The following is a 22,995-nucleotide window of genomic DNA, read 5'->3' on the forward strand; positions in this document are numbered from 1 at the left end:
TATATAGGTAATAATGGTTATAGTAAAAAACAAAATGTAACCGTTAAATAATAGGATTTTGGCCTGAAGACTGACAATCTCAAAAGAGAGTTTCCAAAAATATTTTTTGCACTGGAAGCCTCATTTGCAGTAAATCGCAGACTCTCCTGCTCTAAATAACACTCACTTGAATAGATAGTTCCTCTGTGGCATGGAAATTATTAAAGTTAAGTTATGATATCACCTTGTGAAACGGCTGCCTATCTGCCAATAGCACTGTCCCCCAACGTTTTTCCTGGTATCCAAACAAATGCTGAGATATCTAACTCACAGAGAATGCCAATGTACGCTTTCAAACAGAATTTTCTCAAGTTCCTTTCCTCCATGGTCATCAAAGCTTTCTTGATCCTCTCTCTCAGATATCGACTCAATTTCTTCATTTTTTAACCACCCACTGCACTCAGTTTGCTCTCTCATTAGGGCATACACCACACAGGGACAGCAGTAAGACATGGAATGGCGGTGTCACACGGTGGCTAGCAGCATGGGTTCTGCCATTAACTAGCTGTGAGAGCTCGTGCTTCATTTTCTTATTCTTTAAAATGGGGAGAGTAATTCCCATGTCAGAAAATTATTGTGAAGTTTGAATGAGTTGATCTATGTAAAGTGCGTTCAGTATCTGGCACGTAGTAAGCTCTCCAAGGATCAGCTATCGTTACTATGATATTCTTCACTGTTTATGAAGCTTACTTGTTTATAAGCTTATCTTTATTCCCAAGTAGCTTATTTATAACTTTGTTTATAAGCATTGTTATAGTTTATTTTTTGATAAGCTTATCTTTATTCCCAACTAAACATTATGTTCTTGGCTACAAGAGTCATATTTTCAGATTGAAACTGTTAAAAGGTAAACTGAGGCATATCAAAAGTCTCTAGAGTTTATTTGAGCAAAAATCGATTCAAATTGGGTAGCATCCAATCAAGCAGATAGAAAAGAGCTCCGAGGAGCTGTACGAAATGAAAGACTTGTAGCCAGAAGGGAGCAGGAACAAGAAAGCTATACTAGGAAAAGGAGCGGGTTGGTTATTGAAAACATACTTTCCTCTAGGGGATGCCTGGGTCATCAGGCAGATGACCTAGCTAGTGCTGATCAGGCAATTCCTGATGGACTAGTCTAAGATTCCATTTTTCAGAGCACTAAAACTGTAATTAAGGCTCTGTTTGGTGACATAGGGCTTAGCATAAGTGACTCCACTGTGGGCCTGTTGTCTTGTTTTTAACAGCATCCACTGTACTACTCAGCATAGCAACTTATGCACATATCGTAGTAATGGCAAGATAGTCGATTTAAACTAATGACTAGGAGCATAACTCAGGGAGAACATGATTTGAATCCCAATCTCCTGCATGGCTTGTGTGATCTGGAGGCACTACTTAAACTCTCAGAATCCTTGTTTACTCAGCAGTGAGTTAGAGTTAACGATATCTGCCTCCAGGCTTTATGAGCATTGACTAAGATAATGAATGTAAAGCCTTCTGCCCAGGGCCTGGCACACCAGTGAGTGCTCATTGCTGGTAGTTTTTGTTGGTAGATGCTCAGTGTGGATGGACACGATGAACAAAGGATTACTCTAACCATTTTACAGTGGTTCTCCACTTTTTCCTCATACCTCTAACATGTGAAACGTGAAACACAATCTAGGTTTCCACTAAGCTTTGCTGATGTTGTTCTCTCAATGTTTTCCTGCTATAAATATTGTCTCCCTGATGACATGTTTCTGGATTAACAGGGTCATTCTTTTTTGTTTGTTTGTTTGGTACTCCCAGTTGAGCACAGAGGTGGCACATGGTAGATGCTTAACAAATATTCAAAACTTCACTTTTGAAAACACTAGATATTTAGCCAAAGTTAGATTGCATTTAGAAATTCAGACAACCCATTAATAGACTCAGGAAGACCAAATTTAGAAAAATTCAAACTCTTTCTTAATTCCTGTAGGTGAGAAATGTTTGACTCTCAAGGACTATCACAAAAAAATTGTGAATTAGTATTCACAGTAACAATTTGATATAATTTATTACTTCACTAATATTCTCAATAAACGACTTCTCACAATAAAAACAGATCTCTTAAATAGGTTAAGCTTCTGCTCTGTTTTTCTCATTCATGTTAAATTAGTAGTCTGAGAGTTGACCTAGCACGTTTCACCTTGAAAAATGTTTTCCTTCTTTTGTTCATTTCTTCAAGATGTCAAATTATCTTTATGCGGAGGGAGTCTTGATTTCTTGGTGACGTTTACCATAATGAGCAAACTTTTGAGTTTTGCGTTTAAATAATCTGATGTTTTGTCTTGTCTCTTCTAATGTAGGCATCAATTGTGAAGTGAACATAGACGAATGTCTATCAAAGCCATGTCTCCATGATGGGGCCTGTATTGATGGCACCAATCATTATACCTGTGACTGCCAGAGCGGGTTTTTTGGAACACACTGTGAAACAAATGCAAATGATTGCCTCTCGAATCCTTGTCTACATGGAAGGTAGCTATTTTTATTTTTCTATTATTAAATCTAAGAAAGTAAATTTAACTCACAATATTTAAGACAATGTCAAGGGAAAGTTGACAAAGATAATTTTAATTATGCTCTTTCATACAAGAGCTAAGTACAGTTAAGATGACAGATGCTGCCTGTTTTACTTAATGCAATGTACTGATGCATTATCTCTGCTCTTCTTTTATTTCTGCTCATTAGCATAAAGTAATTTTCAATAAATGAAGATTAATTGGACTTTAATATTCTTAAAGGTAACTGCTCACAGTAATAGAAGTAGCAGGTAGGATGATAAGACATTCTATTATTTGCTCTTTGGAGGGATAATACTGCACACTTAGTATTTAAAATGTTCCTAAATAGACTGATTCTTTCATCCCTATGTGCGTGTAAGGTATTTTGTGACTCTTCATGGAATTGTGTAATAACTCTTCTGCTCATGGATAGAATATTAGTTTATGCAAATCTAGAGGAGGGAGTATTTCTAGGAGATGCAGGTGGCAAAGAAGAATGGCTCAGAGATGCACCCCACTGCCTTCTACAGCGTTATTTTTCTTTTCTAGTCCTGCCACTGACTTTGTAAAGAAGGAAGGAAGGATGAAGACAGTAGCTCATTGCAATGCAGTTTGGCCACAGCTGACTTCAGTTTCCTACATAAGCCCTACACATACTTTTATCTTTTAGAACTGTTTTTTCTTTCCATTGCCATGGGGAAGATGGCAAAAATAAAAATTGATCTGTTCTTTCAGTCCAGTCACCTTGAAGGATAAGAAACCAGGAATAGACTCTGCCTTCTATTGCTCGTGGGAATGTGCTTTTGCCCCTGAACTGGAAAGAAACATTTTAAGTGGTGAAACTCTCTTGAAATTATCCTTTAATGTCTTACAAAAGTTTAATTCTGTGTTTCAGATGCATAGATCTCATTAATGAGTATCAATGTTCGTGTGATGCAGAATGGACTGGCTCAAGATGTGAGATCAAGCTTAATGTAAGTTTTATAACTTTTATTAAATCCAAAGTAATTTAAAAGAAAACTTAAGCTCCTTGCTGTAGGTGTCTGAGTCATTTCTTCAACAGTTATTGATGATTTAACTCTCTGTCGCTCACCTATCCTCTTTGGAATTTCTCAGCCGCTCCAAACAAAGCCAAAAATCATGGCTTCTTTTTACCTTTCCCCCCGTCTCTTGCTATCATAAACTTTTGTAATCTGGAGCCCTCATTAAACTAAATCCTGGAAATGGTCATTGTCAAAAGGAGCTCAGAAGGCTTATGACTCCGCATCTTCCTCCCCCTTTCTGGTCTTAAGACACAAGACATAGTTGTCTGTGGATGTGTATGGATGAGAGGAGATTAAATTAATCCACACATCACATGGAGAAAATAAATACTGGATGGATGTGTCAAGAAGTTGGTACATGTAGAGAACCTCAGCACCTGCAATATTCTCAGGATCTGTCTCCCAATCTTCAGGAGTCTGACATGGTGTGATTGACACCTGGTATTTTAGGTGGAGTGCCTCATCTCTTGAGAAATGTTGGTTACTTGAAGTTTGAGACCATTCTAAGTGGATGAGAATCTCGTGAGCCTTCCTGAATAATGGGAAGTTCTTCCACATCCTTCCTGGCTGACAGTGACATGGAAAAGGAAGAAAGCATAAGGACTAAAAACAGCGTTTGGTGTTGTGAGTCTATGGATGTTTTATCTACATTCTTCGTGTTTCTCTCCCTCATCAGGAAAATACAGTTCCTACATCACAGAGTCATTGTGTGATGAGGCATGTAAGATGTGGAAGATACTCAGTAGATGGTGCTTTTGGAAGGAGTGATGGGGTGGTTCAAGTATTAAGGAGAAACAGGATTGGACCACTGTTTTGCTACTTACCATCATAGTAACTACCTCTTAGGTTGTTACGAGGATTAAATTAGATGATGCATGTAAATCAATTAGCACATTTTCTGACACATTATTTTTTGAAAGCTTAATTATTTATTGATATTATGTTGAACTAGGTTCTAAATAGTGAAAGCTATACTTGATGTTGAAAAGGAAATGTTGTAAATAATAAATTCCCTGGTAGAAAAAGGATGAGGCATATATCTTGTGTGCACTGTTGCATATATTGCCTGTGGTAATCTCTAAACCCCTGTCTCTTGGTAGTATAAATGTGGCATTCTTCTTCTGAATTAAATATATAAATGAATATTTTCTTTTATATATGAATTTGTATATATCCATATGTATACATACACATCCAATATTATGAGAATAATTGTTAAAGTTCTACTCATATGCCTTTAGATTTTTTTCCTAATAATTTTATTTTAACATAAAACCAAACTCATTATCATCCTTATTCAGTGAATTTTTGTTTCATTTAGTGTATCTTAAGAACCATTCCACTGTAACACACTGAGTCCTGATTCATTCTTTATAATAGCTCCAAAGTGTTCTGAATAAGCGTTGAAGAACCACACTTAATTCATGAGAGTATGAGCATGCCAACTTCTCTAGGTCCTATTAAGTGAAATCATTTTTTTAAAGTGTTAACTCATTTGATGAGTAAAATGTGGCAGCTCATTATTTTGCTTTACCTTTTCCCAGGTTACTGCAAAGATGGAGCCCTTTCCATGTGATCATTTGCATTTGTGTGGCTCTGTTTGTGCCTTGTCTACTCATAGCCTTCAACTAATAATATTTTTCTCTTGGCTTGCTTGGTCTTTTGTTTTGGTTTCTATTTATTATTTAAAATTATGGATAAAATCCACTAGATTCTACAAAATTGCAAATGTTGTCTAGAGCTTGGCCACTCTTGCTTTCTAAAACTGGTAAACTGTGAGATTTTCGTATTTTTCTTTGTCTTTTTCCTTATGACTCTGGGTTTGTATCTCTCCCTAGAAAATCCTTCCATACAACAATATTTAAATTATTTTCTTATATTCTCATCTACTACAATTTTATGATTAACAACTTTGTTAACATTTTAACCCATAGTGAATATATTGTTATGATTGATAAATGGTAGGGATCTAATTTATTTTTTTTCAAAAGTATAATTAATTTTCCCAAAAACTTTCATCAAAAGTTCCTCTAAAAAATCTGTTACTTCTCTATTGATTCAGGATGCCTCATTTTTCATGCACTAAATTTCTATATGTGGGTGAGTTTTAGGAAGACCTATTCTATTTCTCTGCTTTTTAAAATCTCATTTTTCCATTTATATTAATTATTACAGTTCAGTACAGTTTTTTTAAAAGTATCATTTTCACTAATACATTAAGTGCACTCTAAATATAATTTTGGTCATTCATTCTGCAGATATTGAATATTAATATCTATGAGAAACTGGGGTACAATAATTATCAGAGATGCCTCCTATCCCACCAGTTCCCATTGGAGATATAGATAGAGATATGTATCTTACTTAACTGACCTGTTTATTGCACCTTTCTGTATGCTGCAATGCCCAGACAACAGCCTCTGAAGGGCATTCATGGATTGATGTTGGAGTCCGTCTTTCTAGGCTGAGGAGACAGAAACAGTGGAGAAACAGGCAATACTGATTGAAAAGAACACTCAGGTCAATATGGAGCAGAGTGTTATATCTGAAGCTCCTTGAAGAGTAAAAAAGAAAAGTTTATGTTAGGGCTGAAGGGGGAAAAATGCCAGCAAACCTTTTTTGTCAATCTGACAATTTGAGGCAAGCTTTAAAAAACTAGAATTAATGCTAGAGAAAACCAAATGCATGCTTGGGTTTGGAATGGATGCTGTGGTTAGTGACAAAATGTAATTAACTCTACTCTGGACGTGTATGTGCATGAATACGCAAACACGCACGTAAAGGAAGAGAGGGTGGGGCCATATAGAAAGCAGGAATTTCCCTTTATTTTGTTGTCATTGAGAAAGATAAACTGCTAAAATTGTTTTGTTTTTAATATCATAAATATATAAGAAAAGTACTGAAATGATAAAAAGAAAACGATTATAGAATAAAAGGGCGAATCGAAACATTCTCAGATGAAGGAAAACTAAGAACTTATCACAAGCAGATCTAATATCCTAAGAAGGATTAAAGGAAGTTCTCTAAACAGAAAGGGAATGATTAAAGAAAAGGGCTGTGTGTGTGTATTTGTATTTCTTCAAGTGTGAGCTGAAACTTATAAGGGTCTTTTTACATAGTAAGATTATTTACCTTTTGTCTGCCATATGTACTACGTACATTTTCCCATTTTTTGTCTGCCGTATGTACTATGTACAGTTATCCTAATTTTCCTATTAATTAATGTTTAATTAGTATATAGTGGATTCTGGCATTCAAAAGGTTTATTTTTATGTAAGCAAACTTACTGATATTTTCTCTAAAGGTTCTGTGATTTGTGACAAGTTCAAAAGGGTAAGATCTGAGTTGGAATCCCCCACCAAATGGCCAGCTGTTTCCCAATATCTATCTCCTTTAATTGAAAATACAACTTTATTTTTACTTACTTATTTTTAAACAGCAAAAACATTTATTTCTCACAGTTCTGGAGGCTGTGAGTCTGAGATCAGAGTGCCAGCACGGTCAGGTTCCAGTGAGGACCCTCTTCCTGGTTTACAGATGGCTGCCTTCTCACTGCATCCTCACATGGCGGAGAGCGGAGAGAGGAAGCTAGCTCTCTCATTTCTCTTCCTTTTTTATCTTTTATTTGTTTCTGTTGATGTATATTTGACATACAACATGATACTAGTTTCTGGTGTACAAGATAATGATTCAATATTTGTATGTATGGGAAAATGATCGCCACAGTAAGTCTAGTCAACATCTGTCACCATACACAGTTACAGAATTGTTTTTCTTGTGATGAGAACTTTTAAGGTCAAATCTCTAACAGCTTTCAAGTATGCAATATAGTATTATTAACTATAGTCACATGCTGGACGTTACATACCCAAGACATTTATTTTATAACTGGAATTTGTACATTTTGACCACCTTCACCCATTTCACCCACTCCCCAGCCCCTGCCTCTGGCAGCCACCAATTTGTTCTCTATATTGATGAGCTTGTTTTTTTTTTTTAGAGTCCACCTATAAGTGAGATCATATGGTATTTGTCTTTCTCTGTATGGCTTATTTCACTTAGCATAATACCTTCAAGTTCCATCCATGTTGTCGCAAATGGCAAGATTTCATTCTTTTTTATGGCTGAATAATATTCCGTTATATACATACTATATATATATATATATATATACTGAATTTTCTTTATCCATTTATCTGTTGATGGACAAAGGTTATTTTCATATCTTGGCTATTGTAAATAATGCTGCAATGAACATAGTGGTGCAGATAATCCTGTTTTTTTCTTCAGATAAATTCCCAGAAATTGAATTGCTAAATCATGTGGTAGTTCTATTTTTAGTTCTTTGATGACCCTCCATACTGTTTTCCACATTGACTGCACCAATTTACATTCCTGCCAACAGTGCACAGGGGTTCCCTTTTCTCCTCATCCTTGCCAACACTTGTTATTTTTTGTCTTTTTGATAATAGCCATTTTAACAGATGTGATTGGGTATCTCTTTGTGGTTTTGATTTGCATTTCTGATGGTTAGTGATGTTGAGCATCTTTTCATGCATCTGTCAGCCAGAGACTATCCTTTCCTCATATATTCTTGGCTCCTTTGTTGTAAATTAATTGACCATGTATGCGTGGGTTTATTTCTTGGCTCTCTATTCTGCTAAATCGATCTATGTATCTGCTTTTATGAAAACACCATACTGTTTTGATTACTATAGCTTTGTAATATAGTTTGATATTAGGAAGCATGATGCCTCCAGCTTTGTTCTTTCTCAAGATTGCTTTCGCTATTCAGAGTCTTTTGTGGTTCTGTACAAATTTTAGGATTCTTTGTTCTATTTCTGTGAGAAATGCCATTGGAATTTTGATAGGGATTGCATTGAATCTGTAGATTGCTTTGGGTAGTATGAACATTTTAACAATACTAATTCTTCTAATCCGTGAATGTGAAATATCTTTCCATTTATTTGTGTCTTCTTCAATTTCTTTTGTCAATATCTTATAGTTTTCAGCATACAAGTCTTTCATCTCCGTGGTTAAATTTACTCTTAGATATTTTATTCTTTTTGATGAAATTGTAAATTAGAGTTTTTTTAATTTCATTTTTGATAGACTTCTTTGTTTCTGTTTCTTTTCTTTTTTTTTTTTTTGGTGAGGAAGATTAGCCCTGCACTAACATCTGTTGCCAATCCTCCTATTTTTGCTAAGGAAGATTGGCCCTGGGCTAACATCCGTGCCCATATTCCTCTACTTTATACATAGGACACCTGCCACAGTATGGCTTGATAAGTGGTGCATAGGTCCTCGCCTGGAATTTGAACCTGCGAACCCCAGGCTGCCACAGCGAGTGCACGAACTTAACCACTATGCCACCGGCCGGCCCCTCCTTTTTGATAGTTTTTGTTAGTGTATAGAAACACAACAGATTTCTGTATGCTGATTTTTCATCCTGCAACTTCACAGAATTCATTTATTAGTTCTAACAGTTTTTGGGTAGAGTCTTTAGGGTTTAGGGTTTTCTATATATAATATCATGCCAACCTTTATAGTGATGGTTTTACCTCTTCTTTTTTGATTTGGATGCCTTCTATTTCTTTTTCTTGCCTAGTTCTCTGGTTAGGACTTCCACTGCTATGTTGAATAAAAGCAGCAAGGGTGGGCACGTTGTCTTGTTTCTGATCTTAGAGAAAAAGCTTTCAGCTTTTCACCATTGAGTATGATGTTAGCTGTGGGGAAAACGTATCTTTAAAAATAAAGGAGATCTCATAAATGGGAATAGTTATCACACACACACAGTACTTTGCTTTTTCACTTAATCTATCATTGTAGATTATTCTACATTAACATGTATAGTTCCACTTTACTCTTATTAATATTCCATTGTATGAAGGTACCATATTTATTTAATCAGTGCCCTCTTGTTGGAGATTTAAAATATTTTAGGTGTATTGTTCTTCAAAAATATTTATGTATCTTAGATGTGGAAGTTTGGGTAATTATACTCTATTTCATGGTAGGAAATAATCATTTGTACTTTTAAAACTCTCTCTTGTTCATTTGTTTTTTTTGGTGTGTGCATTTCCTCTTGACCTCACAGCCTATTTCTTTGCCACCATATTTGTGTGTTTATTAGGAATCTTTTCCTACATATTTTTCCTATACATTTTCTCTATCTAGTCCACTATTTGTCCTGGTCCATAAATCTTGAATCTCCAACTTAGGGACATATTTCTATCACTACTCATGGAAGGGTGAGACCAAACCTGAATCAGGAGAGCAAAACAGGTGGGGGAAAGGGGGTGCACATCCTTTCCCAGCCTCCCGTGATCACCGACACCAACCCCATGTCCCTTAGGATGCTACAGATTCCTTAGCAGCATTTCATCAAAAGGTTCTCAGTCTTTGGATTACTTGTCCCAGCTTGATTCCTCATTTTGCCAAGTTACAGCACAATATACTACTGAGATTTTTAATATACACTTTATATTTCTTCGGCAATATCCTTTTGTCACCTGAGGAAATAGGAGTGTGTATTAAGCATCAGCTTTTTAAATATGTTTTTAAAAAATCTTGACTTCTGTTTCATGAATTTGGCATTGTGTCTAGTTCCAGCCCTGATGTACTTTTCTTTCCTATATTTGATTCATTTGTGCATTTCAGGCTGTTTCAGAGACAATGATTTTGTCTTCCTGTATTTTAGTGCCCTTCTATCCCAGAAGCACTGCCAGACACATTTTCAATAAAGAAATGAAAATTAATATTTACTGCAAACATCCCAGTTTTGATGCTTCATAATCTTGTTTGATTTGTTGAAATAAGAAAGTTAAACAGTGCATTTTCTTTACATCAAAACATAAGTCAGATTAAATTGGGAATCAAAAAAAAAATCTTCTCCCTATTAATTACATCAGTCCCATGTTCAACCATGTAAGTTTTAAGAAAGAAAGAAAACAGTACATGAAAATTATATTGGAAGTAAACCTTAGGGATATTAAGTCTTTACCATATACATTATGGTATGTACAATCCATAGGCAAGAAATTCCTTTGAAAGAAAAATCAACACTTGGTGGTACAAGAGTCCTAAGTTGAAACTTAGGTCTATGTGATTTTATTCTGTCATCCTCTTGCTATAAGACCTTGGTGACGTCACTCTAACACCATTGGGCTTGTCCTCAACCTTGGGAGTAAAATAAAATTGTTGGCCTAGATTCTTGCTACTCAATGTTTGGTCCATGGATTAACAGCATCAGGAGCACATGGGAATTTGCTAGAAATGGAGAAACTCAGGCCCCATACCAAACTGAAAGTATTGAGTTTGAATCTGCAGTTTTACACACTATCCTGAGTGTTCATATACAATTTAAGTTTTAGAGACAGTAGACTATATTAGTAGTTTTTATTCAGAGATAGACAAAATTCAAGAAATTCTGTGATGCTTAATAGGTCTCTGTGGTGGGTAAGATAGTGCTCTGATGGGTACCGTGTCCTATTTCCACTCTTCAGATGAAACAGTTCCATGATTATCTATTCTACATACTCTGTTTCTCCAAGATCTTATCTGAAGAAAGTATTCCACTGCTTTAAAAAGTGCATTGCTAAAAAAGAAAACATATGATTCTATGAGGGAAATGCTATGATAAATATGATTTCAGATAATAACTTTCTATTCATCTGAGAAGTTCAGAGATCCCAGGACAAACTTCTGGATCTAAACAATACACCTCAGAGAGAACACAACTGTCAGAGAGAAACTGGGACGTGTACTCGCCAGCCTGGTGGTGTGCTCTGGCTAAGCAGTCCACCATGGACACATCACTGCTCTGTCACTCTCACACTCCTGTACATTTCCTGGCATGGAGCTTGGAATACAAGTTGAATGAACGTAGCGTTGTGGTCTGGCTCAATTGCCTAGATTGCCCTGGTCTGAAACATTACTCCCGGTTTCTTCTTTTTCTAGTACACTAGCCTTTTATTTCTTTCATTTTCTGAAATTAAATTAGTGAATTCTTCTTGGAAAGCATTTTATTATATTAAACAGAGTAGAGGAAAGTAATATAAATGGTGATGAACAAGAGGAAAAGTATCCTCCTTAATTTTTGAACAAAGAAAGATCAAGAACTTTAAATGATAATTTGATTTTTTCTATAAAGAAATTGCTTTTGTGTTTCCCATTAAACCTTCTAATTAATTTAGTAAAAGATTCTCGTAAACCCTAAAGACAGAATTTTTGGCAGTTTAAAAACTATCCCTTTCTTCCCATGGGAGATATAATTCAATTAGTTTATGTAATGCTTTCTATAAGTCATTCTATATATACCCAGCTGTAGGGCTGAGAGGAAACGTGTTGTTTCCATGCCATTCCCTGTGGAATTCTGCATTTACATTCCCTAAAAATAGCTGCGGTACCTGCACCAAGTCTGCTAAGTGCCCTTGGTGATCTTTAAGGAGTTCGTACTTTCAGCAAAGATAGAATAAATAAATATCAGAGTGGCATTCATTTATAAAAACATGCATTTAGCTGTATCACTTGAGTGAGTGTACGAGATCACCATCTGAGTTCCAAGCTTCACTTGAGTTTTATACTCAAGGGAATAAACCATTTTTTATTGACAATGACACTAATTAAACTCCCTGGTGATTTTGACAAACCTTTAATTTTCCATTTGAAACATGACATAAATGCAATGGCTTCCACATTAGTCTTGTCAGTGAGAGCTTTTATTGGTAACACTTTTAAAAGTCACTAGGTGTTTGTTAGTCTAAGCGTCAACTAATGGTAATTCTCGAAAATATCACTTTTCTGGGTAAAATGTTAAAGCAATATCTCATGTTTGTGTATATAATTATCAGTGATGTCATAACTTGAAACTTTAGAGTACAAATTTTTCGTATTTGTGTATATTCATTAAGAAATTCTGTGTAGATAACATATTGAGAATAAATTTATAAAGTTTTACTAATGATGTCATTCAAGTTCCATAAATTATTTCTCAGAATTACAGGTGGAAATCTTTTCAGAGTTAACATCACATTGAAAAATGATGTCATACCATGTTTAAGGCAACAGGCTTTGTGCTTTCCAGAATATAAGCACATGTATAATATCTGAAATGTGAACTTTAGAAGAATATGGTGTGATATGGTAGACACTAAGTATACCCAAAAACTCATGTTCTATTCTAGGCCGAGTGCCAAATGACTGAAATAGAGGCTGACAAGGCTCTTGGCCTTCCAAGTGTGAAGGGAAGAACAATATAACCTTTACTGAATAGCTGTTGTGTCCCAGGAACAGGGCTAATTACTTTATTTTCATTATTTTGTTTAATTCTCATAGGAACCTATATCAAGTGGGTGAGATTGTTGCTATTTTACACATAAATGTACCTACAATAAATAAAATACCATTTGTTGAATAAGTGAGTAAAAGGAGAAGTATAACTCTGACTCCACATAACCCCTGAGCTTCTGGAACAAGAGGTATCAGAAATGCTGGACATAAATTTGGACAAATGCATGGGAAAAGTGGCTAATTAAAAGATTATCATTGGATACATGTTAAGACTCTGGATCAAGATGGTATCCTATGAGGCTTCTGAATTTACCCCCTGCCATGGATGACCCAAATGTACCGCTACGCACAGAGCAAATAGTGGGTGTTGCCATAAAAGCAGACACATAGATCAATGGAGCAGAATAGAGAACCCAGAAATAAATCCACACAAATATGGTCAATTAATTTATGACAAAGGAGCCAAGAATATACAATGGGGAAAGAATAGTCTCTTCAATAAGTAGAGTTGGGAAAATTGAATAGCCACATGCAAAATAATGACTGTGGATCCCTATCTTACATCATCACAAAAATCAACTCAAAATGGATTAAAGACTTGAACATAAGACCTGAAACCTTAAAAGTCCTAGAAGATATAGTGGGTAAGCTCCTTAACATTGGTCTTGGCGATGATTTTTTAAATTTGACGCCAAAAGCAACGGCAACGCAAGCAAAAATCAACAAGTGGGACTACATCAGACTAAAAAGCTTCAGCACAGCAAAGGGAACCATCAACAAAACAAAGAGGCAATCTATGGGACTAGAGAAAATATTTGCAAATCATATATCTGATATGGGGTTAATATGCAAAATACATAAAGACCTCCTGAAACTCAATAGCAAAAAAACAAATAACCCAATTAAAAAATAAGTAAACACAATGGAATACTACTCAGCCATAAGAAACAATGAAATCCAGCCATTTGTGACAACATGGATGGACATTGAGGGTATTATGCAAAGTGAAATAAGTCAGAGGGAGAAGGTCAAATACCAATACCGTATGATTTCCCTCATTAAGTAGTAGATAACAACAACAACAAACAAACACATAGAGACAGAGATTGGATTGGTGGTTACCAGAGGGGAAGGGGGGAGGGAGGAGGGCGAAAGGGATAATTTGGCACATGTGTGTGGTGATGGGTTGTAATTAGTATTTGGGTGGTGAACATGATGTAATCTATGCAGAAATAGAAGTATAATGATGTACACCTGAAATTTATACAATCTTATAAACCAATGTTACTGCAATAAACAAAAAATTAAAAAAAAAATAAAATAAGTAAAGAACCTGAATAGACATTTTTCCAAAGAAGCCATACAAATGGCCAAGAGGTATATGAAAAGGTAGTCAATATCACTAATCATCAGGGAAATACAAATCAAAACTACAATGAGATATTGCGTCACATCTGTTAGGATGGCTAATACCAAAAAAACACAAAGGATAACAAATGCTGGCAAGATTGTGGAGAAAAGGGAACCCTTGTACAATGTTGGTAGGAATGTAAACTGGTATGGCCACTGTGGAAAACAGTAGGGAGGTTCCTCAAGAAATTAAGAATAGAACTATCATATGATGCAGCAATCCCACTTCTGGGTATATATCCCAAGGAAATGAAACCATTACCTCAAAGAGATATCTATAGTCCTATATTCACTGCAGCATTATTCACAATAGCCAAGATATGAAAACAACTTAAGTGTCCATCGACAGAGGATTGGGTAAAGAAAACGTGGTGCCAATTTATACAATAACATATTTTTCATCCTTAAAAAAGAAGGAAATTCTGCCATTTGTGACAGTATTGATAAACCTGGAGGGCATTATGCTAAGTGAAATAAGCCAAATAATGAAAGACAAATAATGCACGGTATCACTTAGATGTGGAACACAAAAAAAAAAAAAAGTTGAGCTCGTAGAGACAGAGTAGAATGGTGATTGCCAGGGGCTAGGGGGTGGGGAAAATAGGGAGAGGCTGGCAAACGATGCAAACTTTCAGTTATAAGATGAATATGTTCTGAGAATTCAATATGTAACATGGTGAGGTAGTTGATAACACTGGATTGTATAATCAAAATTTGCCAAGAGAGTAGAACTTGTGTTCTCACTCCCCCAACCCCAATAAAAAAAAGGGAAATATGTGAGGTGACAAATGTGTTAATCAGCTCAGTGGTGGGAATCTTTTCACGATGAGTACGTGTATCAAATCATCACTTCGTGCCCTTTCAATATATTCCAGTTTTTTGTCAATTATACCTCAATAAAGCCGAAAAATATGTATACATTAAAATAATTCTGGTTAAAAAAGATTATGAATGGGATAAAAACTCAGTTATTATAGATTTTTTTTTGTTTTTTAGAGGAATATAAGTCAACTGTGAATTGTCTGTTCTAAGTACGTGATCAAAGCCAGAATTCCTTTGAGAGTTAGTGGAGGCACTATAAATCATTACCCTAGGACAGCAGAGTTAAACTGGGGCCGTCCTGGGCAAACTGGGATGTATGGTAGATACGGAAGGTCAGTGAATTCCTGGTATTATGTACGTAGGAAATTTGCTTTAGCACCATTACTGAAGGGAGGGGTTAGGTGTTCTCTGACATGGCACATGTTTTAATAAAGTTTCATACAGGTTTTTTTCTTTCTGAAAAATGAACAATGGGACATTTGACAGAGTATTTCTAGTGATAAAAGATAAAAATCATTTATTACTAGAAACATATATTTCAGATACTAGAGGAAGGGAACATCAGATAAGCTTGCATATTGGTTTCTTAAAAATGTTTAAATAAAAATATAATTTTAGTAAAATTGTTAGTCTTGGGCCCAGTGGTGTAGTGGTTAAGTTTGCACGCTCTGCTTCGGTGGCCCAGCGTTGGCAAGTTCGGATCCCAGGAGCAGACATACACACCACTCATCCAGCTATGCTGTGGTGGCGTCCCACATGCAGAATACAGAAAGATTGGCTCAGGACCAATCTTCCTCACCAAAAAATAAATAAATAAAATAAAAACAATAAAATTGTTAATCTTACCACTAATAATCAAATTTGGTTCTCTATTTCTTAACTTAGGACTGCACGTCAGTCCCCTGTTTGAATGAAGGCGTCTGTCAGAAGTCAGTCCATGGGTCTACTTGCCTTTGCCCAGGTGGATACACTGGTGCCTATTGTGAGCTACACGTTGGTAGTCGTGGGGAACCTGATCCAAATTTGGTCCTCTGCCTTAATGGAGGGAGTTGTGTTGATGGACCTAGAACTTTTTACTGCAGGTCAGTATTTATTTATCCACAATTAACTAAATACATATTTAGGAAAGCTTATAAACATCCCACTAGTAATGCCATCTGAAATGTAGATACTAAGTTTTGTCAGTTTTCATCTTCAAAAAATGTAATCACAAATTTGTAATCAATTCTAAACAATATTGCTTATATTTTTTCTGAATACCATGTATTCATATCAGTCCCATGTTGCACTTCCAAATTTAATCATCTCTCATTTTATAATTGTTTCATATCTCCTCTCCTTCCTAGAAGTGGGTTCTTATTCCTTTTCTTAAATATTATACTACACGAATGATTTACAAATAGTTCATGTTTATAGTACCCTTCTTAACCAGAGATTTATTTCTCTTACTGATGTACTTATCGTCTAACATCTTAACAACTCATAAAAAATTTTATTTGTTAAGATTTATAACACCAACTTAACCTGTCTCTGTAGTTTGTAGCCAAATTACTATTTAAGGTATCTTTTTTAAATTCTTAGGAGATGAATTTTCATTACCTTTGTTCTTTGTAATCGTATAATATATAAAATTGGTTGGTCATTTGAGAATTTAGCCATTAGCTGTTCAATTTGTAAAATATTAATTGAACACAGGTATTTAAAAAAACGCACACACTTTACCTCTTTTCTCTGTTTCAGTCTGATTTGTGAGAGGCTGATGTTAAGTTAAAATCTGTTAACAACTATGTTTTTGTCAAAATATCTTAAATTACTGAAAGGTTGGCAATGTGTATTTTGGTACATAATTATTTAATAGTAAAATGTATCTATTATTTCCATATTTTATCAATTATTTGTCTTTAAATTATTAACATATTCTGCCTTATATTCAATACTGCTACTACCATATTTCCTTTGTTTAATATCTATGGCACGTTTTTGCCCTTTTGTTTATTTTGATCTCTGCTGTATCATTTTATTTGGGGCATATCTCTAGTAAGGCACACATAGATGCTAATTTCACATAAACCCAAGATTATTATCTTTCATTTAGCCTATGCAGACAATGTTTATTTATTGCTATGACATAGTTATTCTTTATTACATATTGCCTAGCATACCATTTTCCTTTGTAAGGGGGGTGTGTGTGTGTGTGTGTGTGTGTGTGTGTATTCTCTCTCTTGTATTTTGTATTTTTGAGCATGGATTTTTCTTATTTTACTCTGGTAGTTTGATAAAGTATAGAAAGTAAACTTGTTTCTAATATCAATGTTAACTATGTAAAATAAAATTATAAAAATGATCACTGGACCACCGCAAGAACCATCAGGGTTATAATCTAATCAATTCCTGGATTAAGACAGCAACTATAAATTGAACATTTATTCCCAATGGGTACAATGTTATAAATCACATTCCGTTCATGGAAACCAATTTTGTTCACTAACAACAACAAAAAAAAAATTGAAATCAGTGAACCGAAAATACTAAAATGTAAGTTTTTGCAACGTAGATAGTATTTGTTGAATCAAGCACTATAAAAGCTACCCTATAAACATTCCTTTTAGGGGCTGTTATTTATGGGCTAGTTAGGCTGACCTTTCTTAAAGCATGAAGTCAATGGAATTCAGACTGAAGACGCCGGCTTCCTTTCCTGACGTACCTCCCAGGGACAAGCATAGGCATTCATTACTGCTGCAAGGTTATTCAAATTGCTTTTAAGTAAGAGTCATCTGTCTTCAAAATTTTCACTGCTGATTCAATGCCCCTGAAAGCCCCCAAAAGTCTGAACGGTCAATGCCTCGAGAGGTTCAGCTTCTAGGGGATTTGCACAGTGACTGTCAGGAGCCATAAGAGCTGGTGCCAAGTGAGCACAGTCCTTAGTTTATTTACAAAAGAAAACTTGTATTACTGGAAGAAGAGCTTTGCAAGTTAAATCATCGGACTTGTGTGTGGATTAAGGATTAACTTGTGATATATTTATTTAAACCAAAATAAAATAATTATTTTTCTTTATTTAAAAAATTATATCAAACTTATTGTTTGATCCCTATTTTGGATTATTCAAATTTAATCAAAAAGAAAAATTTTGCTCTTAAAAACATGGTAAAATATTTTGTTATTGTCTTCTTCATACTCATTTTCCTTCAACATTTACACAAATCAGAGTTAATGTTTCTGTTCTCATTGCTGATTTACTTGTTAATCAGCTTTCTAAATTTTGTTTGATTTTAATTAGGAAAGTAATTATCCAAACCTGTAAGTTTCCACCTTAAGGATATTTATCCTGAAATCTTATTTTCGATGCAAGCTTCCTTTTTGAAAGATTTCAGCCTTCAATGATCTGTAGAATATTCTATACTATCAGTTTCCTGATGATTTTAGGATAACTAATTTTCTTCCAACTGAAATCTCATGTTGTATCGCATTTTTTTTAAGTATGTTACCCTTTAAAATTGCCTGGAAATTTGAAACTGCCAACCTAAAATATTTTGTTGTGCTCTTGGCTTAACATATGAATTAGAACTTAGTGATGTACAGATTTCTCAGATCTCATTGTTGACTAAGGATTATACAGTGATGTTGTTATGTTCCTTTCATGTCCATCCTGGCAAAAAATAAACCTGAGAATGGCCTATTTTCATGAGCATTATGTTTTTTTGAATGCAGTTAATTCGCTTCCTTCATGGAAGTTGACATGGTTTTTAATTTTTTTAACTAAAACCACATGTATAAAATACTTATCCCAATGACTGGCATGTAGAGAACTTATAATTTAATTCCCTTCTCTTTTATTTTTGAAGTTTAAATATTTAACCAGAATATGTGATGTATTATATATTTCTCTTATTTATTTCTTCATGTCTGGAAAGTTTCCTTTTTTCATTCCTCTATCATTCTTTTAGATGTTAATACTGATTCACTCATTCTGCATTCTTCTTTGGGTACTGGTATTACCTACATATTGTAAATCACAAATTTAAAAGTCTTTTATACATTTCTATCTTTTTACATTTTTATATCTTTTTAAAAATTCCTTCTCAAGTCTCAATTTACTTTTAAACCTTGTATCTGGTTTTATGAAATTTTTTCTTATGAGAATATTATTTATTCTCTTTTATTTTTCAATATATATGCACTTTTAAATAGGTATTTTTTTCCGTTGTAAATGTAATGCACACTTAACAAACCACATTATTATTTTGTTTACAAAGTAATTTATTTCAAGAAACTCAAAGAGTTTCTATGAGTTTTTCTCTGAGTTCTTGTTACCACATAAAGGGCATGGTCTGCTCGCCACAAGACAAAAGCCAACCATCAAGAGGCAAGATGGTGGAAAAGAAAGGGCAGTTTATCACAGCTTGCTAGCAAGGAGGAAGATAGCTGACTAATGTCTCAAAGAACCATCTTAAGGGGGCACAAAATCTTACAGCAGTTATATAGGCTGGTAGATTATAGGGGAGGGAGTTAGGAATGTTGACCTTCTGCTGTTACACATTGGGAGTGCCACACCAGATCTTTCAATTTTCATTGATGATAGCTATCAGCATAGACTCTCTGTTCGGGGGTCATCACATTCCTAAGGAACTCAAAAGAACAAAGTTATCATCTTATCGCAGCTGGAAGGTACATGCACTAGCAGGGGTTGTAAAATCTACAGAGCAGTTAGATCTCCTGGAAGGTGCATATTCAGCTGGGTTAGTTTGTCAGAGGTCACTTAAAGTTACAATAGGGTTTCTTTTCTACAATGGCTTCTCTTATGTCAAACTTGTCTTGAGCCGGTATCAATTCCCCCCTTTTGCTATTTAATCCCTCAATCTTGAGGGATATCCTGTTGTTCCATCTTGTTGAACCAGTCTCTTAGTAAGATGGTGATGCTGGTGGGCTCCCAAAGTTAGGCCTATATTCTGGAAGCAGGCAACCAGGTAATTAATAAGACAAAAATAAAAACAAAGTTAATGGTGGCAGCAAATTATAAGCCAGTTTCTGAGTCCATGGGACAGCCAGTCAAAAATCTTTCTGGATGTCAGAGTCAAAGCATCTTTTGCAGTTTGAAATGTCTCTGATGATGTCCCCGGGTTTTCAGGTACCTTTCTGAGTGGCTTACATTAGTAACAGACATGAATCTCTCTTAAGTTTATATCAAGTCCACCAGCTTCAGTTTGCAAGGCTTCAGGAAAGAAAAGGCAGGTTCAGTTCTCACTGATTCCAAATTAAAATGATGGAAAAAAAATTGAGAACATTAGTTTGGAGATTTGTAGCCTGATATTTCAAGAGACTAGAAGAATTCAGGATCCAGTCCAGTTAACAGATATAAAACAGAAACCTCAAAGACAATTATCAGAACTAGAACCTAATATCCATGAATGTGTACTATACTTTCTATTGCAACATATATTTTTCCCTCTAAAATCACCCTTATTTTATAAAAGATAGCCAAATTAAAACTAACTGGTTTGCAAAATAAGTTTAGTTTAAATAAACTTGGCCCAATTATTTACATAAGTACAGCAAGAATAGCCATTGATCATATAAGCTCTTTTAAAACTGCTTTGCTGGAACTCTTTATAAGGAATCTCAGATTGAACTTTAAAGGTCTCTCGAAGCCAGAAAAGCCATGCCAAGGACTTTGTCGTTAGCCTTTGCCTGCAATACCTACAGATTTGGGCGAATTCCTCTCTTCTCGAGTTCCCCCAAAATATTTTGAGGTTCCTTGCACCTACCAGATAAGTGACATTCCTTACTTATCCAGTAAATGCTGCTTGGAATGCTGAACATAAGGTACCAGGCCAATATTTCCATGTGGCTTTATTCCATAAAGTCCAATCTTTGTCTCTCAAAAGCTGTCTTGTCATATCTGAGTCTGTATGTTTTCCTTAAACATAATACTCCAGTCAAAGCTTTGGTAATATAACCAGTGTTTCCAATTGTGTCCTGTTATAAGGAGAACAGATTTTTATTGAACTTATGCAAATAACTATATTGCCATGAAAACAATACTCACTCGCTAAGAGTTACCAGATCCTGGAGGGATCAGGTAGGGAGAAAAAGATAAATGTTTCAATTCTACTTACAAGTGTATAATTTACCAAATTGCCATAAGTCATAGCTAGCTCAGGAGAAAAGAGAAAAAGTTTTCCTTAAATCTGAAAACATAAAACATTAAAAAAAATCAGCAATATTTCAAACAAGAGTCATAAAAATTATATTCATCCTCATCAGTTCATTTAGTCCAGTGTAATTGATTCTTGATCTTCATCTTCTGTTAGTAGTTTCATGAAGTCAGCAGTTTCTCTGTTAGAGTTCTGTTATTTCTTACCCAGTTCAGTTTTATAATCTGAAAGTTTATCAGAAACCTGTATTCTAGGGTAAGGGCCAAAGTCCTTTCCATTAATTTCTCTGAAGATGAAACATATTTTGCAAAAACATCAAACAATAACTGTCTGTAAACAACAAGACCCCAAAGTGGCAATTGACAAATAAATTTGGTTAATTTTGTGACATACAACACTTTAAAATAATAACCAGAACCAGACTGATAACCAGGGCAGATCAGAATTTCAGTAATGTTATACGATTTCAAAACACCTATATCAATAACATTCACCCACACAATATCACCTAAGAAGATTTAGCATCACTTATTTGACAATGCTTCCCGTGCAATTTAACATACTGAATAAGCCTAATAAGTTTAGTATCTTCCTCCTTATAGGAAGAGAGCAAATTTCTTTGAGAAGTCCCAAGGCCCTTTGAAAATTCTCAAAAAAAAAAATGTCAAAAGAAAGACATTTTTTAAGATACGAATTTTGGGGAGCTTGTCAAAAATATCAAAAGGTTTTAAAACACTTGGTCAGACGAGATCAAGGGGTTGCTGATCTTGTTGCTGTTAAATGATGCTTAGTTATCCATTCAATCTAAGCAACAACAGAAACAGTCAAGGGCAAACAGAGAGTTAAAATAGTCAAAGAAACCTTAGTAGAGAGACCTCAGTATTTTTGAACATAGGAAATTATTTTTACATATTTTTATGTCTTTTAGGTAGACTTATTCAAAGGTAAAGAAAAACTTTTTATAACCTCTTTATCAAGTTCAATAAAATTATCCTTTTAAGAGAAAGAAGACCAAATTTTAATTTTGTACCAGCTTACTTTTGATATTAAAACATTTACTTAATTAAATTTATTTTAATCTTAGCCAACTTGACCATGCATAAAACTCTTTTTCCAGAATTCCTCTTCCACTAACCTTTTATAACTTTCTTTTTACATTCAGAATTTGTCCTATACCTTTCTTTTTCTTCCTAGTACTTTGGGACAAATTTATCTTTCTTAACCAACCAAACAAAATATTTCCATTTTTTGTAACTTCTTTACTATATACATTTTACTTTCTTTGTATAGAGAGCTGTTTTCCTTATTAGTTTTTAGTAAATTTGATCACAAATGTTAATTAGAATTTTTACCTCTTATAGACTTTGACTTCTAAGTAAAAACTAAGTAAAGAGTTAGAAACTTTCTTTTACATTAGCATTCTTGGCTTGACTAATTTATAAACACTTTTCATAATTTCTGGAAACATGTTACTTTATAGTACAATCTTTTAATAAATCACAAGACATGTTTACTAGTAGACCCAAAACACCTTTCAGTTTTTCTGTAATAAGCCAACAGTAGATAAACTTAGATACGTTTAGCAATAATGTTTCAGTATTTTATCTTATTTGAAAATGACGCAGATACTCAATAAACTTTTATCAAAAACTCTAAAGTTTTAACTTACCAAAAGGAATTTGGAAGCTGTTTTTTTTCAAGTATACAGACCATGTAACATAATTATTG

The 22,995-nt window shown here is 34.6% G+C and overlaps 1 protein-coding gene across 1 annotated transcript in view; it reads left to right on the forward strand.

Annotated features, from left to right (window-relative positions):
- EYS (eyes shut homolog) overlaps positions 1 to 22,995 on the forward strand; it is a 1,424,867-nt gene that overhangs the window by 546,594 nt on the left and 855,278 nt on the right. The window contains exons 17-19 of the mRNA XM_058554077.1: positions 2,349 to 2,520; positions 3,442 to 3,520; positions 15,998 to 16,194. Coding sequence (XP_058410060.1) covers positions 2,349 to 2,520; positions 3,442 to 3,520; positions 15,998 to 16,194 — 448 coding nt within the window. The remainder of the gene's footprint in view (positions 1 to 2,348; positions 2,521 to 3,441; positions 3,521 to 15,997; positions 16,195 to 22,995) is intronic.

The sequence above is a fragment of the Diceros bicornis genome, chromosome 14, assembly GCF_020826845.1.
Source record: "Diceros bicornis minor isolate mBicDic1 chromosome 14, mDicBic1.mat.cur, whole genome shotgun sequence".
NCBI lineage: Eukaryota > Metazoa > Chordata > Mammalia > Perissodactyla > Rhinocerotidae > Diceros > Diceros bicornis.